This window comes from Phoxinus phoxinus (assembly GCF_949152265.1).
Source record: "Phoxinus phoxinus genome assembly, chromosome: 6".
NCBI classification, from domain to species: Eukaryota; Metazoa; Chordata; class Actinopteri; order Cypriniformes; family Leuciscidae; genus Phoxinus; species Phoxinus phoxinus.
In genome coordinates this window covers 27,173,398-27,199,174 of record NC_136881.1, presented here as the reverse complement: position 1 = coordinate 27,199,174, position 25,777 = coordinate 27,173,398, and the positions used below count along the sequence as shown (strand labels likewise).

At 39.1% G+C, this 25,777-nt stretch overlaps 1 protein-coding gene across 6 annotated transcripts in view; it reads left to right on the top strand.

Moving 5' to 3' along the window:
- znf827 (zinc finger protein 827) overlaps window positions 1-20,361 on the top strand; it is a 70,687-nt gene extending 50,326 nt beyond the window's left edge. For 3 of the 6 annotated variants that reach the window (XM_079615906.1, XM_079615904.1, XM_079615903.1), the window contains exons 9-13: window positions 4,677-4,814; window positions 5,594-5,932; window positions 9,438-9,635; window positions 11,203-11,380; window positions 16,266-20,361. In XM_079615906.1, coding sequence (XP_079472032.1) covers window positions 4,677-4,814; window positions 5,594-5,932; window positions 9,438-9,635; window positions 11,203-11,380; window positions 16,266-17,136 — 1,724 coding nt within the window. In that variant the 3' untranslated portion in view covers window positions 17,137-20,361. Of the gene's footprint in view, window positions 1-4,676; window positions 4,815-5,593; window positions 5,933-9,437; window positions 9,636-11,202; window positions 11,381-15,903; window positions 15,955-16,265 lie in introns of all 6 variants that reach the window. The other 3 variants (XM_079615908.1, XM_079615907.1, XM_079615905.1) reach the window with 3 other exon arrangements.
- Window positions 20,362-25,777: the final 5,416 nt, after the last annotated feature.

The following is a 25,777-nucleotide window of genomic DNA, read 5'->3' as shown; positions in this document are numbered from 1 at the left end:
ACCCATGCCCATCTTTTTTCATCTCTTTTTTCTTTATAATTCTTTCTGTTACTCCATCTTTCTTTGGCGTTTTCATTGTTAAGAGTCTTAACACCTTATGACCCGGTGTGGGTAGGAACTCCCACTCCTTAGTTAAGACAAAGAGCTCTAATTTTTTATTTTTAACAGCACAATCCGTGGTCGAAAAATAATGAATTGCTCTAAAATAGTTTTGTATTTATGCCAAAGATAAACCTAATCAGTGTTTGTTTGCGTGTGTCTGTATGCCCAATTTGATCATTTTTGTATAAAAAAGCCCCTTTGTGTTGCACTTATATGCATCAGATGAACATCATTGTCTGCTTTTACATCTTAATTTGATATTTTTCACTTAATTGCGGGTATACTTAAGTTCATTGGGTCTGTGTCATTTTGTGTGTGTTTGTGCGTAACAATGCTCTTCTATCCTTGCCTCTTGCCCCAAGTCATCTTCAGCATCACTGCGGAGGCTGTCTCATCTCTCTCTAATAACTTTAATTAAATCATTAACCACTTCAAGGCATTGATGTAGTTGCTGTAGTGTCTCAATTAAGCGTCAATGCCTTTTTGTGTCAGGATTGTGAATTCTAACCTGCATCCAGCTGGCTGAACGAAGAGCTAGCTGGATAGTTAATTATATTATAATTTACTCACCTAGAACAGATATTTTAAAGAATGTCTCAAAGGTTTTTGTCAATACTATGAAAGTCATTGAATTTCATTATATGGCGAAAAACATTTGAAACATTCTTTAAAGTATCTTGTTTCAAAATACACTACTGTTTGAAAGTTGTGTAGCTGTATGATTTTTAAAATGTTTTTTAAATTAGTCTCTTATGTTCACTAAGGCTGCAATTATTTGTTAAATTTTTTTTTTTTAGGATAACGTTTTTTTCCCCACTTTTGGTCAATTTAATGCATCCTTGCTAAATAAAAATATTAATTTCTTTAAAGAAAAGGGTAACACTTTATTTTAAGGTGACGTAGTTAAACGTTACTACATGTACATGTACTACATTATGCATGATTACAAGTAACTAACCCTCATCCAAACCCTAACCCAAACTGTAACTCTATAGTAAGTACATGTAGTTAATTCATATTACTCAGTACCTACTTGAGTAAGTACTATGTAACTACATCACCAAAAGATAAAGTGTAATCGGAAAAAGGCTTACTGAACCCAAGCTTTTAAACGGTAAGATATCTTTGTTTTCTGCAGAAAGTCATTCAGGTTTGTTAAGACATGAGGGTGAATAAATGACGCTTTAAATTTTTGGGGTAACTTATGTTTTAAGCTTGTCGAGAAGCCTGGTTGTCACCTGCGTTCCAAAAACACATATATTGGCTCCCAGCAATGCTGGTATTTTCAACCGGGAAGTAGGGAGATAGATTGAGAAAAATGCATCAACAACAAGAAAATGAAGGCATTAGGTGAGAGTCATAAGCATTTCACAGGCATCCGTTCGCTCATGTCCCCCCACTGAGGCATTGTGGGAAGGTGCCATCTTTTCCCTGGCAGCCCCCAGGCTCTGTGTCACACCAGAGCTGTCAGCATCACATCACGCCGCACTGCCGCTTGGTGGAACTTGAGTCAGACGCGCAGGTTCATATGAGCGGTGTGACTCAGTGGAACCGTGGGCCCCGGGGTGACGATGCTGATTCAGTGCCCTGTGTCTGATTGTGTGTTGCCTTTTCTAAACTTGCTCATGGATTGAAGCAGAGGGCAAAACACCCACTGTAGTTTTAATTAAAGCTCTTATGCAGTGCAGGTCAGCGCGGGGGACGGCTGGGAGACGGCACACACATGGCATCGTTATTTAATTATGCAGTTTAGCGATGCTAATTCACGCTGGTAGTGTGGCAATACTAATCAAGTTGAATCTTTAAGATTAAAATATGGTAAAAACATCATCCGGTAATATTAAGTTTGATATCAACAAGTGCTCAAAGGTGTCTGAGGTGTAAGGAGATTTAAGTATAAATTATGCAAAAATTCTAATTCTGTTGTAATTTTGATTCAACGCATTTTGATTCAAAATGTTTGTATGACTTTCTTACATTTGTGGAACATAAAATAAGATATATTGAAAAATATTGGATTGAATCTATCTATTGGATCATTCATTTTTCAAAGTACCTTCTTTTGTGTTACACAGAAAAAGAAAGTCATACAGGTTTGGAATGACTTGAGAGTGAGTAAATGATGACAGAATTTTTCTGATTTGGGTGAACTATCCCTTTAAGCATTTTGCTCAACTAACTTCTGTATTCTGTAAAACATGTCACGTTGCTTTCGGTTCAGGTCTTTTGTATGTGTCGGTTTACTCAAGATGTCTTCAAAGGAGCGAGCAAAAATGTCCATCGCATATGCAGATTGATAATTTTTCTTATCGCTAACATTTACATATTTAAATTGAATAAAAGGCCAACAATAAAAAGAACTAGCTAGTTTAACTGATTACCTTACATGTCCATAGATATCGCCGTCATTTCGTACTGCCGTTAACACTTTCTCATTGGATGTAATGAGACCTGTTTTCCTGTTACTTCATGTGACGTTTGTCATAAAGCCTATTAATCACATTGAAAACTCGAGTATAGGGAGCCAAAGAGAGAGCTTATAACCTATTTTTTTTAACTGAATAATTTTTCTAATGCAGGTAGTCTTGCTTTCACCTTTGTGGCAGCACTGCAAACGGCTTCGACTTTTTTCTTCTAATATTTCTCATCAGATTCTTTCAAGGCCAAATTATCTGAGCTATACTATTCACATTGCTATACAAGTGCTATACATCTCTTTTTTGTCTGTTTTTATTTCACCTAAGGAATTTTAGAAATTGTTACTTATTTAAAACATAACTGAGAACTCCAAAGAGTAGCATCTGAGCAATAAAAGTTTCTTCTGGGGCATACTTTTCCTACTTTCCTCTGTTGGCTTAAAAGAGTTAAGTAATACATCAGCAGTAAAAGCGAGCAGGCAAGCAAGACATCACTTATCCTTATGTCTTTTAAAATAATGATGGATTTCAGAAGTTAACATTGGATAGATGGCTTACATTAGTTTTAACGGGTGCTCTAGGACCAATAAAAACCTTGGCATCTCTGTGCATGATAACAATGAAATTGACACCCTGACATTAGATTGCCCTGTAGACGTATATATTTATCTTGAGACGTGTCTTTCAACCAAGATCGGTGTGAAGAGGAAAGGGGCACTTTTAGCATCGTTCCCTGTGACTTCTTGAGGAAACGTGCCGACAAGTCAGACAACCCCTCCCATTGGGCCACTTTGAGACACTATTCCCGTCAGGACTTTTGGTTTGGTCTCTGGCAGATACGAGCAGCCCCATGAAAATGTCCTTCAGGTCTTGCGTCCAAGGCCAGTGCATCTGCTCTTTAATTGCCACCATTAAATCCTCTCTGATATGCCAAAAAAATGCCGTTTCTCCCCAACCACTTGCCCCCCTTTTCCTCGCCATGCCCCCATCAATCCTGAGGCTGCATTGCTTATGACAGCATTTGTAAAAAATGTGCCTATTTATGAGCAAACCACAAGTCCAAAGGGACGGGCACACACCCGCTGCATATCCAAAAGCCCCTTGCATGTTTATTGAAGGGATCAGAATGCTGCGGTACACGCAGAACTTAAAAACCCTTGAGTCATTGATATGACCTACAAACCCAAAACATGCATCTCTGAATACCTTGACATGATTCAAGACCCTTTTTGATGTAAATAGCACACTTTTTTACAATAAGTATACATATTTCTGTTTTGTTTTGGCTTGTAAAGAAACATTGCTTAACATTTGGCATCCTCTCTGCCTCTCATTCCAAACAGAATAATGGCCAGGCAGGCGTTCAGATTGCACCAGACATTATTTGAAGGGGCTGTGTTGCATGATGACGGAATTTCTCTTTGGTTTATATATTTATTTATCTATTCATTTATTTATCTCTCTCTCCCTCCTTCCAGGGAGAGAAAAGGTGTGGCGCTGCATTTTAATTTGACGACGAGCCAACCACCTTCATCAGAAGGTTAATTCAGCTGGTCTCCTCCACTTGTGTGGCATGCTCTCTCTCTCTCTCTCTCTCTCTCTCTCTCTCTCTCTCTCTCTCTCTCTCTCTCTCTCTCGCTCTTCTAATGAAAGGTGAAAAAGGAGCACACAGTCCAATGTCAAGATAAAAAAACACCTTGTTGGCTCCCTGATCTGGATGTATAGACTCATCAACATATTATCCAACACAGTGGCAGAACACACACTGACCTTTTGCCAACCTCCTTGTCTCTTGGTTTCTCGGTTGTATCTGCAATAATTACTAGTCCCCATTTCTCACAAGAGTAGGATATTTCAAGAATTTCAGACAAATTCAAAGGGAAGTAAATATTCTCGTATAGCATGTGTATTGTGATCTCAAGGATGTCTGGAGCAATCACTGCTACAATGTCTCGAGCAATTTTAGCTACAACATTGTAAGATTTCAAACTGGAATGAGACCAAATAAATCGCTTAAGAAGTATCACAAGAGCAGTAGTCTAAACTGGAACACACGGAGTGCAGACAAGCAGAGCGATACAGTGAAACATCCCAGTGCTGTTGGACTAGATTTTTAGAACCAGAACTAACTGTTGGATTTTTTTTTTATGTATGCAGATCCAGACAAGGTCGGTAGTGAGCCAGGAAATGGACTTACCCAATGGAGACTCAATGAACAGCTCTTTCCCTGCCCTGTATGTGGCAAAGTGTTTGGTCGCCAACAGACTCTCTCCAGACATCTCTCCCTACACACAGGTGAGAATTCACGCTCACAAACAACGTTCGACCAGTTTGGCTAAGCCGGTTAACCAACTATTCCAGCTACATTTTTCTGGTCCACCATCTATGCTGGTATGAGCTGGTGTTTTCAGCAGGACTTTCACTGTGAGCAAGTGATAATTTTAGTACTACATTTATATTTACGTTTGTAATCACAACTACAACTTACTTGGCTAACAGCCTTTACCAGTTTACCAAATTAAGGGCATATGCCGGTTTACAACCACGTTTAGCTTGAGTTGCTGAAAATCAAGCTTTGTTGAATGTTATAATTTCACATACGTGTCCAACAACAGTGTATGTTGTCATTAGGACAAGTAATGCCGTAGGTAAGTAAATAAGGTTCACTGGACTAGATTACCCTTCCTTTAAAGAGATTAGGCTACTGATTAGTCCTGGTGGGAAAAGTACCCAAGTAATTACTATGCTATAAGGAAGTCTCCCTGAGCTCTAAGCTCCCCTGGAGCACAACACAACCATGACCAGCCTCGCCTGATCCTTAAACAATCACATCCAGCAGGTCCCCGAGGAGCATCAATGAGCAGTCTGATCACGGTCCATCCAAATACATATCAGTTTGGACTACAAAACAAATAAATAAATATAAAGTCCTGTAGGGATGGTGAACCTCAAGAGTGGAGAACTTCTGATCTTAGAATAGGGACACCTTATAAAAATCATCTATCAACATCATAAGTACAATCTATCTGTTTGTTTGCTTTATAAGAGCTCTTCTGTTTGTCTTTTGTTTTCAGAAGAGAGGAAGTATAAGTGTCATTTGTGTCCATACGCAGCTAAGTGCAGAGCCAACCTCAACCAGCACCTCACCATCCACTCAGTCAAACTGGTGAACACAGATGCTGAGCAGATTGTTACCGCTGTGACCAACGATGGCCCAGAGCTCAAAAACTGCCCCTACTACTACAGCTGCCACGTCTGCGGCTTCCAAACAGAGTTTAACGCTCAGTTTGTTAGTCATATGTCTCTTCATGTGGACAAAGAGCAGTGGATGTTCTCTCTCTGCTGTAGCACCTGTGAGTATGTGGGTGTGGACGAGGCCGAGATGAAAGCTCACATCAGTGCAGGGCACACAGGTAAGATCGCGCTATTCTTACATTGTAGACATTACCTTTTGAAATCTTGTGTTTTGGATTCTGGTGTGTACTCAACCATCTTTTCCAGAAAGACCATGCTGGTTAACCAGTTCTAACCAGGATAAACCAGCCCGTTCTTTTCTGCAGGGTGTCCAACATACTCTCTGATCTTGTTTTAAACATTTGGTAAACCTTGGCACTAGTACATCATAATATTTGCATTTTTCTTTTGAAACTGAAAATGATTCTGCTGACGTTGTTGTAACTAGGTATGTTCTGAGTATAGGACTTCAGACAAAGAAAATTACAAGAGAGTTATGGGCTCTTAAAATGTAATATTTTGGAGCCAAATGTCTTTTCTTTTTCTTTTCTTTTTTGTTGACAAATTACACAGTTTGAATCTGACATAACCGAAAAATTACTTGTGGCATTGACATTGTAAAGGAATCAGTTGTGAACTGATTCACAGCTTGTGAAATGGTTTTGAAGAATTCACTGACTGACTGACTGAGTCTGTTTCAAACTGTTAAAGACCCCCTGAGGTGAAAATGAAGTATTTAATGTTGTTTATATGTCTATGTAGTGTTTTTAATATGCTTTAAGACAAACCATGTGCAAAGTCATCAGTCAACACAATTGCTGAGTATTTGCTCCTTAAAACTGCAGTGAACCAAAAACGCAGTTTGAAATTGCTGGGGTTTCTGACGTCACAAACAATCTAGTAACCAATCACATCAACGTGCCAGGCTGCCGGCGGGCATTAGCATATCATTAACAGCGAACTAGCAGTGGAGTCTCGAAAGATGGCAGGTTATCTTGGTATATTTTTCTGTTGATAGGAAAAATCGTGTACATTTAGCAATATAACGGGTGTATGATGTCATGAGTGGAGGCGGGACTAATTTGCATATTTATGGATCCGTGTATACTAAATGAAGCAAGGGTGTAGAGTTCCATTCAAGCATGAAGAAATATTTTTCACAGGATTTTTTTTTTAAATATGTCATTTTGGTGATCAAAGATTTAAGGGATAAAATTTACTACAGGGGAGCTTTAAGCCACAAGCAAGTTTCAGACTGTTTTGTGAACCTTTGGCCCTGTTTTTACACCTGGTATTAAGAATCATTTTTGCCAATCCAATAAAAAGTGGACGGCACTAAATACAGATGTAAACGGGGTCTAAAATGTTTTGAGTTTGTATACTTTCGACCCCTTCCAGAGGTAGTCGAAAACGCATTCGATTGGATTGCTTTCGTAGTGTAAACGCATGTTGTCGATTGTGTTGCTACTCTCCACCTACTGACCTAATGCGTAAGCATTATAGGAAGCACACTAGCCAGACGAGATTTAAACTTTTTTTGGATGAAAATTAGCTAAGTTTGGTTAGAAGATGAAAAACATACCAAGCACAAATGCTCTCTCACCATTCCTTATTTCTTACATGCACTCACAGTGTTCGTCGTGGTCTTGCAGCTGTCAGAGCAGAAATGAGCTGCTCTCCGTATTTTTTTCTGCCATCTCCTTTCACGTTATAAGTAAATTGTGCAAGCTTATTTCGTCCATTAGATCCAAAGATATGAAAAAGCCCATACTTTCACCCGGCCCTAAACCCTCCCCTTGAAGAAATCACTACAGAAGTGGTCGAAAGTGGACACAAGAGACAGATTAAATACCAGGTGTAAATGGGAATGTGTCTTCCTCATCTACTTGTGACCAAATTAACCAAAACGTATATTAATACCAGGTGTAAACAGGGCCTTTGTGCCTGACTCATTCGTTGCATACAGAAAACATTAGCTTGCACTGTAAAGATGTAATCAGCTATTGCCACTTTGCTAGATGTTATTTGATGAAACCACAGACATTTTCACAAAAGATAGTAGATTTGTCGCACAACTAGAATAATGTTGCACGTTTTAATTTTTTTTTATTGCATTTGCAATACTTTTATGTGTAGTCTTTAGGCCTATGTGTCAGGAGCATTTCATATCATGAGACATTTTAGTATTTACATTAGCTCTGTTTTACAAGATTATGGACTTAACCTCAAAATCTGTTTGTCAGCTTGCAAGATGTTGGGTTGCGGCAGGAAATCCAGTTTGACTGAACATTTGAACAGGTTACGAAGTGGATGAAGTGGTTGGAGTGTCTGGAAAACCTGTTTGAAAACCATGGTTATTTTTTCAGTTCCATTTGGTGGTGCTAGTGATCACTGGGTGGACGTTGTTGACAGAAATCCACAAGGGTTATTACAGACAAACACCTCAATCATCAGGTTTCTGCGTGGGTTTAGTTTTTAGTCTCGGTCATGGAACTGACTGAGGGTTCACATTTGAGTGGGTGTGTGAGTTTATATTTAACTGTGAGGCCTGGTGTTATTAGACTCCGGGCCTCACAGAGGCTGGAGGCTGAAAAATCGATAACCCTAGTCTCTCACAACTAACCATCCAAGTAGCCCAACTCCGCCACGTCACCCACACTCACCCTCACGCCACGGAGCTCGAGTCCACTTTCGTAAAGACAGTGAGCTCTGAGAGTGACAGCAAAAGAACAAGTTGGTTTGTCAATTGTGATTTAGCGCCCTGCCAGAGACACCTCTTGCTGCAGATTGGCTGACCTGAGGTCAGCGCCTACCAGCCTGCACTTCTTTGTCTCCTGCTGAGGAAGGTGACAGAGAGTTGCGACTGTCACTGAGGTGCCCGCCTGGCACATCCACATGCTTCTCTTTTTACAGCAGGTGTTCAGCTAAACCCATACTCTAATTCGTTGTGGTATTTCAAGCCATGTCTGCCTCTTACAGTAGCCTTATAGAGGCCGTTGAGTTCACTCACGGAGATGAAGTCCTGCTCTTCATAACGCATACGAGTCACACAGCGCATCTGTATTCAAAGATGTCATTGCAGCTGACAAAAGATTAAACATGACCACCTACTCTGTATTCCGCATGTGTTCTTTCAAAGGAACGGAAGTCTTAACATGTTAGCAAAGCGCGTGTACGAGCTGGTATCGGCCATTTCGTGAGCTCTGAGAGCCCTAGGGGAGAGCCATGGCCTGATATGCTCCCGCCATCTTAGCTGTGGCGGCCCTGACCTAGGCAGCCCCCCTCCCCTGCTGCTCTCAGACACAGCGTAGATCAATAAGAGCGCAGGCTTGAGTGTTCTGGCTGCTTGGATACAGAAGTCAGGCTAAACCCACAAGAGTGCCTCTTAGGGAAGAGAGCCCACCTCCCCTGACTTTTAAGGCTTAATACCGCACTGCTGTAGGCATACATATTCCAGCCCGGCTCACTGGGTGGATCTCAATCAATTGCAGGATTTTTCTCCATTTTGCTTTACTCATTACAGAATTCTTTATCAAACCTTGAGCGTTAAAAGATGTTCCTGCCTAATTCTCTGATGGCTTAAGCTAAGCCGAGTCTTTGATACCATCATGTCATTCAAATACGGAGTTTGTCTTGTATTCAGGAAGTGACCCTCAATATCTTTTTTTTTTTCATCCCACACAGGTCTCAATTCCAGAAGCCCACTCAGTGAGACCAAGAGCACTTCCTCCTCTCTCTCAGCCCTCAGCGACTCCCTCAATAGCTCTGAAGGTGGAGATGTTGCCCAAGGTAACGAAGAACTAAAAAGCCTTTTGGCTCCGCCTTCTTCTGTGGGCAGCCAATCAAGCTCAGGCCCTGGAACAGATGAAAAAGCAGAGAAAGGTGAGACTTTTATCAGTTGCACAAATTAATTTAATTCCAGAACTAATGAAAGATGATCTCAGGCATGTTAGGTATTTTTTTTTTAAAGTGTTCTTCTGAATTTTTTTTTAAATTATGTACACTCTTGTCGTATCATTAGCCTTATTAAAAAAAAAAAAAAATACATGGAGCCGGTCGCCTCATGGTGGTCACCATGTTGAGATCACCTGACCAGCTGATTGCTCACTTTTTCACAGTATATTGTTTAAAAGTTTGGGGTCAGTATGTTTTCTTTTCTTTTTTTCAGTAAGGACAATAAATTGATCAAATGTTTCAATATAGCATGACTATTACAAATAAATGCTGTTCTTTTGAACTTTCTATTCATCAAAGAATCTTGAAAAAAAATGTATCTTGGTTTCCACAAAAATATTAAACAGCACAACTGTTTTCAACATTGATAACAATAAGAAGTGTGTATTACCAAATCAGCATATTAGAATGATTTCTGAAGAATCATGTAATTGAAGACTGGAGTAATGATGCTGAAAATTCAGCTTTGCATCACAGGAATAAAATACATTTTAAAATATATTAAAATAGGCAGTTATTTTAAATTTGTATAATATTTTACAGTATTACTTGTTTTACTGTATGTAATCAAGTTCGTTGTTATGGGAAGGAGGAGGCGGGAACTGACGAACATTAAAAAAAAATGTATAACAAAATAAACAAATACAAAACAAAAGTCCAGGCCTGTTCCTCGTCGCTCCTCCTTTTAAGCTTCCGCTCCTCCGTGAGTGATATGAGACCGGTGCGTCGCGCAGGTGTCGCTCATCAGTAATCACGCCACCGTCCTGATTCGTCCTGCTCACCACACTGTACTTTTGATCAAATGAATTCAGCCTTGGTGAGCATTAGAGGAGACTTCTTTCAAAAACATTTTTAAAAAGTTGTTTTGACCCCGAACTTTTGAATGGTAGTGTACATATAGAAAATATTTTAAAAAGTTAAGGATGTTAACGAAAGTTGTTATAAAGTGTTAATAAAAAAATATATAGCTTTTTTATTATTATTACCCGCAGTCTCTGAGTTGGTAGTTCGCTGGGTCTATGAATGTTGAAAACCCCTGCCTTAAAGGCAAAGTTCCCCAAAAAAATGTAAATTCTGTCATCATTTACTCACCCTCATGTTGTTCCAATCCTATATGAATTTCTTTCTTCTGTTGAACCCAAAAGAAGATATTTTTAAGAATGTCAGTAACCAAACAGTTGATGAGCCCCATTGACTTCTATAGAATTTTGTTTTTTCTGCAATGGAAGTCAATGGGGCCCATCAACTGTTTGGTTACCCATATTCTTAAAAATATCTTCTTTTGTGTTCAGCAGAAGAAAGTAGTTTATACCGGTCTGAAACAACTTGAGGGTGAGTAAATGATGAGAGAATTTACATTTTTGGGTGAACTATTCTTCAGAGAATCATTGAGCTATAAAATAGATTAAATGTCTAATGCTGACACAATATAAGATAATGTTTAGAGATGATAATGGCATGCCTTTTCTCTCTCTTCCTTGCTGTTATCCCACAGGATTTGAATGTGTTTTCTGCAACTTTGTGTGTAAAACTCGGCCCATGTACGAGCGGCACCTACAGATCCACCTGATCACGCGTATGTTTGAGTGCGACGTCTGCCACAAGTTCATGAAGACCCCCGAGCAGCTCCTGGAGCACAAGAAGTGCCACACCGTCCCCGCTGGAGGGCTCAAGTAAGGAAAGCAAGTACAGCACGTCCCTCCCCGCAACCTCACAAAACCCCGCTCCCACCCTACCTCAGCTCCTACCCCCTCAGGCAGGACACAGCCCAGTTTTAAACCGAGTCTATCCAGGAGCACTGGTCGAGGATCAGGCTGGATTCACAACAGAGCTTGTACCAGATATGAGCAAAGTTCATCGAGCAGTGCTTCAGGGTAACCTCTACGTGGAGCCACGTAAAGTAGAAGCATGTTCTAGACAGAGTTCCTGAATGTGCCTAAAACATATATCAGTACACAATGCTAATTAGTCAGATATTTCAATGTACTACTTATAACCTCACTTTACTGCTAATACTTTTTTTAAAGCAACAGTTCTCCCATTAATTTATGTTGTTCCAAACTTGTATGATTTACTTTCATGGAACTCAAAAGGAGCATTTCGCAGAAAGTCCAATTTGCTCTTTTCCATTCAGTTGCAATTAATTGGGACTGGAGCTTTCAGGTTTCAAAAAGAATGCTAAAACAGCATAACAAAGTATCATAAGTTGTCCATACACTGCCCGAGTCGCATGTTATCTTTTTGTAAGGAACAAAATTTCAGTGGTTATTCACTAAAATTTTGATACACGCCCTAGCCTTTCAATCACTAGAGTTCATGAGAGAAATAGTGGTCTAAATCCCAGTTAAAAATTTGAATTAATATTTCTGTTATTTATTTATTTTTAGATGAACCGATTCACTAGATTAGAACTAGTGAATCGGTTAATCTAAAAAAAAAGGGGGGAAAAATAATCATAATTATCATTTTTAAGCCGTGACACACCAAGTCTGCGTCAAAAGCTAGCGGAGAGGAAAGCCGACTGTGTTGTCACCTTGTGTCGGCTGCGTCTGGGCTAAAAAGCTGCGCTTGAACACACTGCAAAGACTACAGCCGACTACCAACTAGCATGTGTATTCTGCGACTGCGTTTAAGGGAATAACAGATTATTTTATCAGATAACGGAATCTAATCCGAAAAACAATACTGCAGATATACAAACCTTAATCAAAGCAGCGCTTGCTTACCATTGTGAATATCAATCATGCTGATCACTTTCTTCATTCCAGGTGGCTCATGTTGTTATGGAAATATTCACATATTGGAATGCTCATGTAAGATGATGTAAAATTAGAACAGCCTTCTGCCTGTGCCGTCTTGACGTCTTTGCTCACTTGCATCACTTTCGTTTTATTCTCGTGCACTAAATTATTTGCTAAACTGAATAGCCAATCAGCTCTCACCGAATGGAACACACCGCTGCCCTGACGTTAGCCGACAGCTGACTTGGTGTGTTACGGCCCTTTGACTGATCCAGTTCAGTTTCAACTCACTGACTCAATGATCTGGTTGTAGCAGTTCTCAAGTTAACAGCCTACTGAAGGAAAAGATTTTTCATGAATAACAAATTTGTCTGTTCATCACGTACCTTTAGAAGACTATAGAATAATGTAGCACATTAGTCATATGGACCACTTTTATGGTTCTTTTGTGTCCTTTTTGAAGCTTAAAAGTTCCAGGACTATTCATTGCAGTAGCAAAGAGAAGAAAATATGGTCACACTTTAGTTTAGGGTCCAAATTTCACTATTAACTATGACTTTTGTCTAATTACTGCTTATTGGTAGTTGTTAAGTTTAAGAATTGGGTGAGATAAAGGGATGTTGAATATAGTCATGCAGAATAAAGGCATTAATATGTGCTTTATAAGTACTAATAAACAGCCAATATCCTAGTAATATGCATGCTAATAAGCATCTATTTAATAGTGAGAATAGGACTCTAAACGAAAGTGTTACTGAAAATGTATCTTTCGTGTTCTATTTAAGAGAATAAAAACATGGGTTTGGAACAACATGGTGTGTAAAACCTTAAATTTAGTGAATCACACTTTAATTTACTAGATGAATAATAAAAGCCTGTTCTTTTTTCCCTTGTTAATCAATGTTTGGGAAGTAGGGCTTATGTATCATTTGTAATTCCACTTTGCAAGTGTTATTGACAGTCAGGGATGCTAATTCTACATAGGTAAGCACACAAATCACAGGCACTTTCATGAACGAGCCCCTTCCTCTGGAAAGCCTGTGGTAGACATTACTGCAAAAGGTCTGGGCCCGCATGTGAAAATATATCAGAAGAAATCACAACAAGCCAGTCAGCACTAGTCCATCTGTTGAGCAGCTCCACTGCCAAGACCATTAGGCTACAGTTCACACTGTTCTTTCTCAGCCTGTCATAACCGCCACCACAGTTACAACAACACATTTAAACACAATGAATACTCATCTGAAGGCAAATAGACACCCTATTTCCAAACACTTACAAGACGAACTGACCCCCTAGTTGATATCTTGTTTTGTTTGGGTTTTTTGTTTTGTTTTATGAAACTGAACAAACACAAAGTCCAGTCTTTGATATTTTCTGTTGTACTTGTCTAGTTGTTTGACATACATAATTCATGTCTTAAGGTCATGTATTTCAGATTTCATTGCCTCATCTTGTCATTTATGGCTATGCTTTCCCATGCTAGACACATTTTTTAGATTGTAGTTATCACTCATTAGAGCGCTTAGCCATTACAAGCCACAGGTAAAGGAGGAAAATAAACCTAAAATAAAACTTTTCTAACATGGAGGGACAGACAGTGTATACTAGCGGCCTTATTTGCCATTTCTGATAAAACGCATGATCAGAAGTGTTATTTGAGCATTTTCTATTCCAAATGTGCCTTTAAAAGTTTGAAAAGATGGTACGCCTTTAAATATTGAGATTTTAAGATAATAATGACGATGAATAAAGGCAGGCCTTTTATATTCTGACTTTTATTTAAAAATGTATCAAATGGGGAACTTATTTGAAAGGGACTCAGCATGTAATCTGTGGTTTATTATTCTCTTTTTATTTGATAGCTCTCATATAAGAGGCTGGAAAAACAATTACATAAATCCTCCATTTAAGTATTTCCAATATTTGAGCAAAAAATGTTCTGTGCTCTAAATTTATCCAGAAAGTGTTTCCTGGTCAGTATCTTCAACAATTAGATTTTGAATCTGTAATGGTTCAATGACTCTGGAGTTTAAGTGTGTGTGTGTGGTCGACATTAATGTTATATTATATGTATAGCAGCTGACTGCTTACAAATCACTGCATGTTTTTTTTCACGGGATCTTTCTCCCACAGCAGGGTTCCAGTTGGCTGGATTAATGTCTGCTTATGAATATTCCATACAAGGTGTCATAGTTTGGAACTGGACTGAATATTTTTGTATATAAATACCTGTACTTAAGTGTCCTTATCTTAGACATGTAGTCTCTGGGGATTCTCTGCTAATTCTATACTATTTACATAATCCTATATAAAATCCAAGAAAAGCAGCAATAAATGCACCCCATAGGAATATGTTATTCCTCAGAGGTTGCTTTTTCATAACGCCGGCAAATTTTAAGTTGTGGTTTGTTGAAGTTTCAACCTTGTTTCAAACGTTTCTCCAAAAATTGCTTAGGAAATAATAAAATATACCAAATGAGACATGCTGTAAGATTATAGAGCTATGATATAAAAATAATAATAATTTGAGACAGTCCTCAATATGACTTTCATGTTTTTCAGATAAAATTGCTTTTGGTCACAAACAGTTTATTTTAACCAACACTTTTACACCCCTTTTCTGGGTAAAATTCAACGTTTTGAGACAGATGTTGGTCTGTAATTGGGGTGTCCCAGTGGTTTATGTTGTATGATGTCATACTTTCTTCTGGCACACATTTAAGTATGTTTGGTATTGTTCTCCAATTTAATGAAAAAATATATATATTTCTCCAAAAAAAGAAATCTAATACCTTTAAAGAATATACTTTTTTTGTGAGTTACAATAAGTTAATGGAGAATATATTATATTACGGTTAGCCTACTGCCAATTCCTTTGTTAGATGCATACACTTTTACATAAAATTGTTACATTTATGTTTAAAACAAAAAAACTTGAAAATGATCTAGTGCCATATTGCTTCTCAACTCATTTTATTTTGGTTTAAGTATGTTTAGATATTTTAACTGGAAAACAGGACTGGGTGCAGTGTCTGCTTACTCTCTGAAAATATAATTCCTCATTGTTTTACTGTATCTTTACGGTTCGTCTTTACTGCCTGTAAAAAAATAATCTGTTTGTTATTAATTTGTTAACTTTTACTATCCCTCAAAATAATGCACTATGCAGCTGCTCTCGATTCAACAAAATTTTCACAAATTCTAAACTAAGTTTAGGTATATAGACAAACTCCAGAGTCATTGCACAAATAGAGATTCAAAACATAAGAGCACAAATTCCAGTAGTGATCAAATAAATTTTGCTCACTGTCAGCTGATGGGAGTCTCACTGTATTCTGGCTGCCCAGCTGCTTTTTTAGTCAGGGCGAGAGAGTTTCACAGCGCTCTAGTTCAGTGTTGAGGTAGAGAGGCGCCCTTCACAGTGTGCTTTCTGAGGTCATTCTGTTCTGCAGGGTTTGTGAAGCGCTTTGGGGCCCTGAGCAGATGAAAGGTGCTATTTAAATGTAAGTGCCACTCATTTATTCATTTACCTTCATCTGATTCCCGTTCCAACCTGTCCGCAACCACACTGCCATACGCACACACACACACACACACCTTCTAACACGTAGCAGTGTACACACAGACTGTAGCTTGTATACACGACAGAGGGTAAGACACACTAAATGCCTCCTTCATCCCTTCCCTTTGTCCATTCTGTGTGTTCTTCATTTCATTTAAGAGATCAGAGTGTGTTTTCTCATTCGGGAGGTGCATTATTAAATGTCTCCCACCTCTGTGTCCTACACCCTGCTCCTCCTGTCTCTTTGACCAGGTGCCCTCTCTGCATCTACTCCACTAACAGGCCAGCCGCCATGGAGGGCCACCTGAAGACGCACTACAAGATGGAGTATCGCTGCCGCATCTGCCAAGCCGTGTGGGCCAATCAGGCAGAGCTGGAAAGGCACACACGTGCTCACCGCCTGGGCAACCACTACAAGTGCGAGCAGTGCGGCTACCTCTCCAAAACAGCCAACAAGCTCATCGAGCATGTGCGCGTGCACACCGGCGAGCGGCCTTTCCACTGCGACCGCTGCAGCTACAGCTGCAAACGCAAGGACAATCTCAACCTCCACAAGCGGCTCAAGCATGCGCCGAGACAGACCTTCGGTTGCGCCCAGTGCCCGTTCACCACCACTCACCCGTTCGTCTACAGCCGCCATGTTAAAAAGCACCAAGGCGGGGAGGGGAGCGCCGAGGAAGGTGAGGCTCGGCCAGGTACGCCACGTCCGGGCCTTTTGGAGCGAGGTGGGAGCAGCAGCGGGAGCGGGGACAGCGGGAGCACCAGTCCGCTCATGAACCTGTCCGCCTCTCAAGCCTTGCAGTCTGTCGCCCTGTCAATCACCAGCAAGCAGCAAGACGGCACGCCAACCGCGCGCTACCTCTCGGCCAACGGCACGTTCTCAACACTGGCGGCTCGCTACTTGGAACAGTACAGGAACTGTGACCTGGCTCACCTCATCCCCCTCACCACGCTCTTTACGGCCCGGCGCTTCACATTCCACAGCCCCTCACCCTCAAACTCCTCACCGCCCTTCTCGGCATTCTGGTCCAACTCATCCTCTCAGTCACCGCCCTCTCCCACGTCACTTAAACACTCCTTCCTGGCATACCTTGGACTGACAGAGAGAGCTAAGACCATTTGACCATCCTCGTCCCTGCTTCTTCTGCTTCACTGAGTTTCCCCATATCACCGGTCACCAACATCACTAACTGTTCCACAGGCAGGCTGAAGTGCTGCCCTGAAAAGTAGTAATGATAGTAAAACATCCATCTATCAAAGGAAATGCTATTCACGTTCAAAGCATTTCGTTTTCTGTTCTATCGCAATCCAATCGTTGCTCTTTTTTAAGAGGTCTTATAACAGTTGTTTTCCTCTGCAAATTGTGAATGACCTGGAATCCGATAATAGTGCTTTATCTATTACAAGTTTTGTATTCGTTTTATTGGGCGAAAGGAAACAAAGAATATATAAGCTTGCAGGCGCTAAGCTTTTTTTGTGCATTTTGTTAGGAATCCGACAGCATGTTCGCTATGTGTTGCAATTGTTTTTTGAAGTCATTTAGGGGCTCAGTATGAAATATCTTGGGGTATACAGTATATGGCACGACAAAAACCAATGAAACGGATAGCTATCTTTTGAGTCTTGTTTCCAAAGCAAAGCCTCAGACCACGCACTTGTTAATTTATCAAGCTGTACATAGTTTTGTAGTCTTTCTTTTCTCTTATCCCCCACGCCTGTTGGCATTGACTGGTTGTGCTAAATGGTGAGACCATTAGCAAATGCTAATCTTGCCTCAGCAACAAGCATCAGGCCCTTTATGACACCTGCGAGGCACAGCTGATGGCATTTCTTAATACAAGCCATTCAGGGCACGCTAATGGCAAAAGCAATCATTACCACTACCGCAGTGGTCGTCAACCCATGATGCAGCCCTTCAGTATCCCTCACCCTACTATTGTCCGCTGCAGATTGTGCCATAGCTGACCAAGGTGGGCTGGCGGTATCCAGTAGGCATGAGATATAAGTGACCAGTCAAGCGCCCTGTGCATAGCTAACGTATATAATGCGCACCCCTACGTTTAACAAGATGTATAAGGTGACAGGTTTTTGGGAAAGAACCGATTATTCTGTCACAAAGGCCGATTCAATGGTGCTTTTTGGAGCTTTTTTGTAATTTTGTGTGTAAAAAAAAAATGTTCCAAAATGACTTGAATGAATGTACTTTTTGTTGGTTAATGTTAAAGTGATACAGAGGTAGCTGGACGGTGGTAAGTGAGTTCATGGAAAAACAATGGTATCTCAGTGGCCTTCTGTGTCTTCAATTGTGTTCTTCTAGTTGTTTTATTATTTTTTATTATAACTTTTATTTTGAAAGAGCCTTTGAAATGTAAAATGCAAATATATATATAAATCTATATATATATATATATCCTGTACTAACAAGCTATTATGAGAACCCCATTGGAAAATGGCTCTCAAGTGCAATGTGGAGGCAGCCATTATTATGAGTAGGATTTGTGGAAGCATGGCTTTCCATATGCGGGCAAACATGGTACCATAATTCTGTGTTCCCCTCTCCGTGTTTTGAGTTTTAATTGCACTTAAACTTTTGAAATGTTTTAAACAAAAGCACTTACATCCAACAAAAAAACGTTCTTGATGCCAATTAGTTCCTCTGCCTCTTCAGACAGCCTCAATGCTATTTAAGTAATTGTTTTTTGTGTTTTTTTGTTTTTGTTTTTTTGTTGGTCTGCCACAATGGTTGAAAATACAAATTCTAAACCTGTAGGTATTTGCCAAACAGCAGTTGGTTGACTGCTCAATTTTGATGGGTCGTATGTCATATGTAATGCAGACAGCTGAGTTCAAAATCCCCCTGGACACCAAAGGGCCAGGCTAAATTTCTAACAGCGGTTTTGCACAGTGCTGGAAAAATTGCACTTTTGTAAACAAAGTATCCGAACGCAATTATATTCAATGCTCTAAAATGTAAAACATTCATAGGATTCACTGCCCATAATGTTGGTGAGCTCCGAATAAATATATTCCCTAGATCAGTTTTGGTTCAAGTACAGTTAAACTCATGTTCTAAATAGATTAACTGTAGCATTTGCAGTAACAGATTGATTTTTGATGAGCACTTTCGCTTAGTTACTGGATAGACAGATCTATTTTAAGAATTTAGAATATAGGAAACTTGAATTGGTGCTAAAAGAGTAACTTAGCATGTGTTTGGTTTAGTAACCAAACACTAATAAGCTGATGCCCATAAGCTCAATATGGCCAAATATTGGTTAGCCTGGTAAATATATCGGCCTATATAAACCCATTCTACTTAGCCTGTCATGAAAAACATGTGCAAAGCCCAAGCTTGAGGTCCTAAAATACTTTATACGTTGACTATAGATGCTTTAGGACTAAACTGTGGCCCTGTTTTTGTCCAGCAAACATGATTAGATTAATAATTTAAATGTTGTCCATCATAGATGTACAATGGACTCCTACCTACATTCACAATGATAGCAGATAATGGATAAACAAGTGGCCTATTTAGATATAAATTGCATCAGGTAACAAAAGGTTTCGGATAAAGCTGACCTTTCAAAAGGAACCTTTGCAGGTCAACCTTGAACCGCAAAGAGATAATTATTCACTCCCAATGTTATGTTTGTTCAGCTCTCACTTGCCCATTGAGAGGATTTGAGTGAAAATATCTATATTTAAGGCCAGTTTATAAATGAAATGCAGGCTAGAAATATAGCCATTAAAATATGGTATATTTTCTTGGCCCCACACAGTATCCTTACTTTATAGGCCTACTTGTATTTTTTGCTCTCATAATATCTTTTAATTTTCTTTATGTAAATGCCCAGCATGCAGTCTAGTGGTATGTTGTACTTTAAGTGGAGCTTCTTTGCTTGTTAATAAAGCTCCTGCTCAACCCATTATCGTTTATGCTCTAGTGCCACTTGGTGGCAAGGAGTGGCCCGAGAGCCTGAGATGAAGTGAAACTGATCCTCAGGACCCATTTTCATAGAATGAATTCAAATGGAATGTCCATTGGACAACATCCTTTTGTCCGTCTGCCTTGGAACACCATGTAATCATCGTGTAGAAGAACATGGCTGCTGCTCTTTCATGCTAAGTTGTGTGGGCAAGAGGGATCTCTCTCTGTTCCAATTCCAGTATTTATAAATACTTAATACTTGGCGTTCTGTTTGCCTAATCGCAAGGAGCAGCATTTTTTTGTTTTAGCGTCATTGCGCATCAAACGAGACTGACTACCTTTTTAGCACTTCAAAAGATGCATGAAATTGCTCTTGATCTCTAGTTTGTAGCACTTACTCTTTTTTTTTTTTTTTTTTTTTTTTTTGGTCAAAAAAAAAAAAAAGACCAACTCGTTTTGCATTTAGCTTTGCGGGTTATTCTGCACAATATGTTTGCTTTATCTCTTGCTGTACTCTACAACTCAATAAGGCTCAAGTATCATTTTGTTCTTTTTTTGGCACCCAGTAAACTTGTTATGTGCTGTATAAAGCTTTTTTATTACTTCATTCTTAAGGCTGTACAGGGTTGTTTGTGACAATAACTGGTAATTAGATCATTTGTACTTTTTATTTTGTTTTTGTATTTCGGTTTTCTTGGTTTTTGCATTCTTTGTTCAAATTGCCAGTTCTAAATGTAACAGGATTTGAAAGTAAAGCTTACATCACATATTACCTTAAAGGTCTTGTTGTCCATTTTATCAATGCATGCATGTTTTACTTTGATGTCTCCAACTTTCATAACCTGCAATTGTTCTATTCAGGTACAGAGTAAAGATATAGTTAAAGTGGCACAGAATGAGTGACATCAGTGCAAGGTAAAATTGTCTCAGGATTTGTCGATAAGTCGAAATTGACATAACTATGACATAAAAATCATAATTATGTCAGGATTAAATTTAAATAAAATGAACAAAGATCAATGGCTTATTAAAAAAGTATACTAATGAGAGTTAGTTGACATGTAGTTGCAAAGTTACTTATAGTTAGTAGAATGTCTAAAGTGGACTATCGAAATAAAGTGTAACCAAAAATGTTACCTCATAATTATGATTTAGTATCTGATCATTTTGTTTTGAACAGATCCTGATTATTACTTCTTCTTTTTTGTAACGGAAATTAATTTTCTATTAAAACTACAAGAATACTTTGTCCACTACATTATTCCTTCTGGCTGTGAGTTAAATTGGTTAAAATTCAAGTTCAAAAATAAACTTGTCAACCTAAGTTTCTACATTGATTATGTTGCATACATATCCCATTTAAATATCTCCAGATACCTCTTAGACTTCCTATTTGGTCCCAAAGTCTTCCTGAATTCATGATTCCAGCAGGATCATGACTCTTAACCCTTGGCATCCAAAAGAGAAGTTGACTGCCTAAAAAAGCAAAGCGCTCTCCACCTTAACTTTGCCTTCAGCAGTCCTAGGAGTGCTAGAGCGCTCCGTCCAAGCCAAAGGTTGGTCCTGCCTAATGAAAACAGATGAAGCAGAGATAAAGTGTTTGCTGACATTAAGGGCTCCATTCATCACTGTTAGCCCCGGAGCTATGGAGCACCTTGGACGGCATCTCTCCCTTTCAGGTTCGTTCCATAATGCCGGTGGAGGCAGGCAGTCTGTACAGATTTCCTCCCTTACGTTCATGTATACAGCTAGAGGTTTGATTGATTAATTATGAGTCACTCTGTCATGAGGTTCGTTTAAGGTATAAATTCCATTTGACAAATGAATAGCAAAAATTTCAAAAAAGTCTGCAGAATAAACTGTAAAAGGGTCGATATAGTCTTATAAAGTGCTAAACTACCTGCCCACATTTTCAGCAACCTTGGCTCTGGAAATATTTTCCCATAGGGATGTTACAAATCTTTGTTTAAGAGTTATAAGCTTTAAACCAATTGGTGTAAATCACAACATTACAAAAAAGAAAAAAAGTTTTTTTTTACAAATTTGGAAAATTGGAAAGAAAGACAAAGGTACAGGTTGTGTATTTAACAGCTTTCATTTTTTTTAATCCCATGAAGCATTGAAAATGACACAACCAAATTAAAACATTACTAATTTATAAATTTTACATAATGTTATTGTTTGAGAGCGTATGGGGTTTACCTTCATGGGAGTGGGCAAGTGCTAAGTTCTTTTAGCATCATTTAATTCTCTGATTTTTTTATTTTTATTTTTTCAGAATCATGGGTAATGTAGTTTTTTCCAGGTATTACCAGGAATTTTAACATTATTTTAAAATAATTTAAAAATAGGTTGAAATAATGCAGACTGACAGCTTCAAATGCATTTAGCATTGATTAGCAATCACAGTTGGTCTGTCTATAAGTTATTGTTAAAAATAAATTCCCCGTGAAAATAAATGGTATTTTTTAATTCTGGAACCCGACTGTTGCGCAACTGGCGCCATCTTAACTCTCAATTGATTATGATGAAAATGACTGCAGAGGTCTTATATTATTATTATAGTATTATTCCATGTTGCAAGGCTGAATTAATGTAGCTCAAACAATAGAGCATTGCGGTAATAACTCAAGGTCATAGGTTTGATTTCCTGAGAATGCATGAACTGATAAAAAAGTATAGCCTATATATCTTGAATCCAATGTAAGTGTCTGCCAAATGTAATACACAGAAAGAATGGTAAAACAATTTGTCAACTCAATAAACTATATATATGTTTATTTTACAAGAATGACCAGCTGACTGACTGTACATTATCACTTACTAAAAAGCTACTATGACCAAGGTGGGGCATGCGTTCCCATGCTCTCAACACCCTTGCAGGTAACTCCAAACGTCCAATCACATGTTGAACCACGGGTCACCATACCGAGACGAACGACAAGCTGTGGTTTGATGTGCGTCCGAGTCTGGAGGATGTCACCTTCGAGGTGGTTTAAGTCCACCATGTTGGAGCTTTGTGCCACTAGATTGACTCCGGCTTTAATGAATCCTCTCCATGTTCCATCGCATCTTAATTAACATCAAAGCAGGGCTGGAGGCCAGCGAGAGCCTCTGCTTAGCTTGACCTCTGCTGGAAAGGGAAAGTTGATTAAGTGGGTCTCCAGGGTGATGAGGTCACACTGTATCTCTCTGCCAGATACCGGCTAATTTAGTCATACAGACACTTAAATACAGAAATCCAATTTTTTATTTTAAGGCTGTATCTATTTCTGCCAGCGAGCTGAGTGAGTGAAAACAGAAAAGCAGAGAGTAACCGTAATCCTCTTGAATAATTGTATAATAGGGTCAGGGATTCTTATTTAAAAAATGTAGTGTTCAAACCCAAGATGTGTCTAGTTTGAAACAGAAAAGGGTTTTTTACTCAGGCTTGCTTGGAGCCTGTCTACTCCGAGCCGACCTTTCGACACAAGCGTGTGAAAGTTGGCGGCAGGCAATCGATAGGCTGTTGGCTTTTTTGTTTGTAGGTTCAAGCCGGCCTTGGCTTTATTACAGCCGGGTTCGAGTCATGGGGGAGTTGCAGTCTTTGGCTGCTGCAAAAGCCTGAGTGAGAGGAGCTCCCTCCTGTTTGCCAAAAGTGTAATCCCTCTGTGACCTCACATAACCCTGCCTCCAGAGGAAAAGCTGCTTAGAGGAGTGCCTGTCTGCAGGAAGACCCCCCCCTCCCTTCTCTCTTGCTTACTCCATTCCTTTGCCTTGCTCTCTTCTACCTTCTCATTCTTTTCCCAAGTTGTCTTAACATCAATATTTCCCAGGCTCCCTCACTTCACCCCTGTCAGATGGCTGGATTTGAGGCCGTTAGGGAGCCACAGCAAGCCAAGTGAAGAGAGATCCCCGTTCAGGTCGGGGATGAGAAAACAAACAGAGAAGGGGCACGGAAAGACCTAGAATTGCTGTGTTGAGGCAGGGCTGGTCGACTGGTTGACTTTAATTTTGCAGAACTTGATGTAAAATCAATGATCATCACATCAGAATCAGCTTTAGATCAAAAAAGCAACAAAGGCTCACTGGAAAAAAAACTTGCCTCTACCTACATTTTTGATAAACTACATGTATTGCCGTTTCCAACTGAAAAAAACACTTGTGGCAGTAAAACACTAACAACTTTTATTCTTCTGATTAATAAAAACTTGTTTTTGTGAAGTTCTTTGCACAATACTACAGTATTTAATGATCTCAAAATACTTTTACCATAGTGCATAATCTGCAAATAGATAACTTTGATGTTTGCATCACCTACACCATGCCATGGTTGCTTCAGCAAATATGTTTTTTTTTCACATTTGCTTTTGTTAACACCATTGGTTAGGTTATTTTGATGCGTCTCAAAACATGCAAGAGTCAACGTAATATTTTGCTGAAATGTCGTGAGAGGCATGTTTTCCAATCAGTCTGGGTTGCAAAAAAGCTCTCAATCTCACAGACTGAATACTTTTTACATTTGTCGTATGCATTCATTTTCCCATCTATCGATGAGCACACAGGCCACAGCCACCCATAGCATGATCCCATGTCGGATAAAACCAGGGGTGCTGCACACGGAAGCTCAGTGGGAATCCTGACAATCTGGAGGCGCGACAGGGGACACTCACTGGGAAGAGGGATTATACACAAGCCCTTGGCAAGCTGGCCTCTCCAGACAAGGTGGTCTTAAAAGGGCAGTGTTTGTCTAGTAGCTAGAACACAGTTAGACTTCAACTATCTGACCGCATAGATTGCAATTTTTCTGTATGATGTTACTGTTCAGATGGTCAGGCAGCCACTTAGAGTGTAACCCCCAAGGAGAACCCAAAAAAGGTGTAGTGCGATAGTACACCGGAAAGGAGACAAGAGGCTCTTTTTTTTGGAATGGATGTCAATGGAGGAAATAGCTTATCGCTAAATGAACTGATATCCTGTCTACTAATCTTCAATGTGTTTTTAGTTCAATCTTAATTTCAGACTGATTTATATTTGTAGTTTACAATAAAAAAAAATGCTGTTTTATTAGAGAAGTCAGACAATTTTGCAACAGGTATTCTATTTACGGTAGGCTACTACTAATTCATTTTTATTGTATTGACTTTTCCAAAAACAATTTGATGACCTCATTGGCTAAAATGTGATTGGGTTATTAGTAATCTTGTTACCTATTTTTACTAGAAATGGAGTCACTGATGGTCCTTAACACATATGGTATGACTAACAAACAAACTAAACTTCTGGTGCACTTTTTTTGGAGAAATTGTTTACAATGTAATGCCCCTATACATCCTAAAATATTATGGACCTTGAGTTTTCTTCAGGGGAAAAGGAAGATAATTATTTTACTAGTAATCTTGACTTGTCTTATCCAGAATCTGTTTCAACCTGATGTTTCGATTGACTTCTTAATAAATAAAAAATAAGAATGGGAAGAAAAAAAAATTAAGCCACAGGTTATCTTCTTTTTTTAAATAATGTTAATATATATCACTGCTCTTATGACAACTCACACTCAAAATGGCAAAATCTCCTCCCTGACAATAATATTAATTTAGAAAAGCACTTACAATGACAATTAATATTGCACTATTTTTTGTTGTTGTTGCAAGAAATGTAATTATTTTGGAGATGAGTGCACCTTTTTTTCTGAAATGCACATTTGATTTTTTTTTTAACTACACTATCATGACAGCAAGACATGTCTTTGTATACAGGGGAGAACAATTTCTGCTTATTTACACAAATGAGAATCAAATAAATATTATATTACGATCACACCAACCATGTTAAAATTATGTCCAAAGACCATATC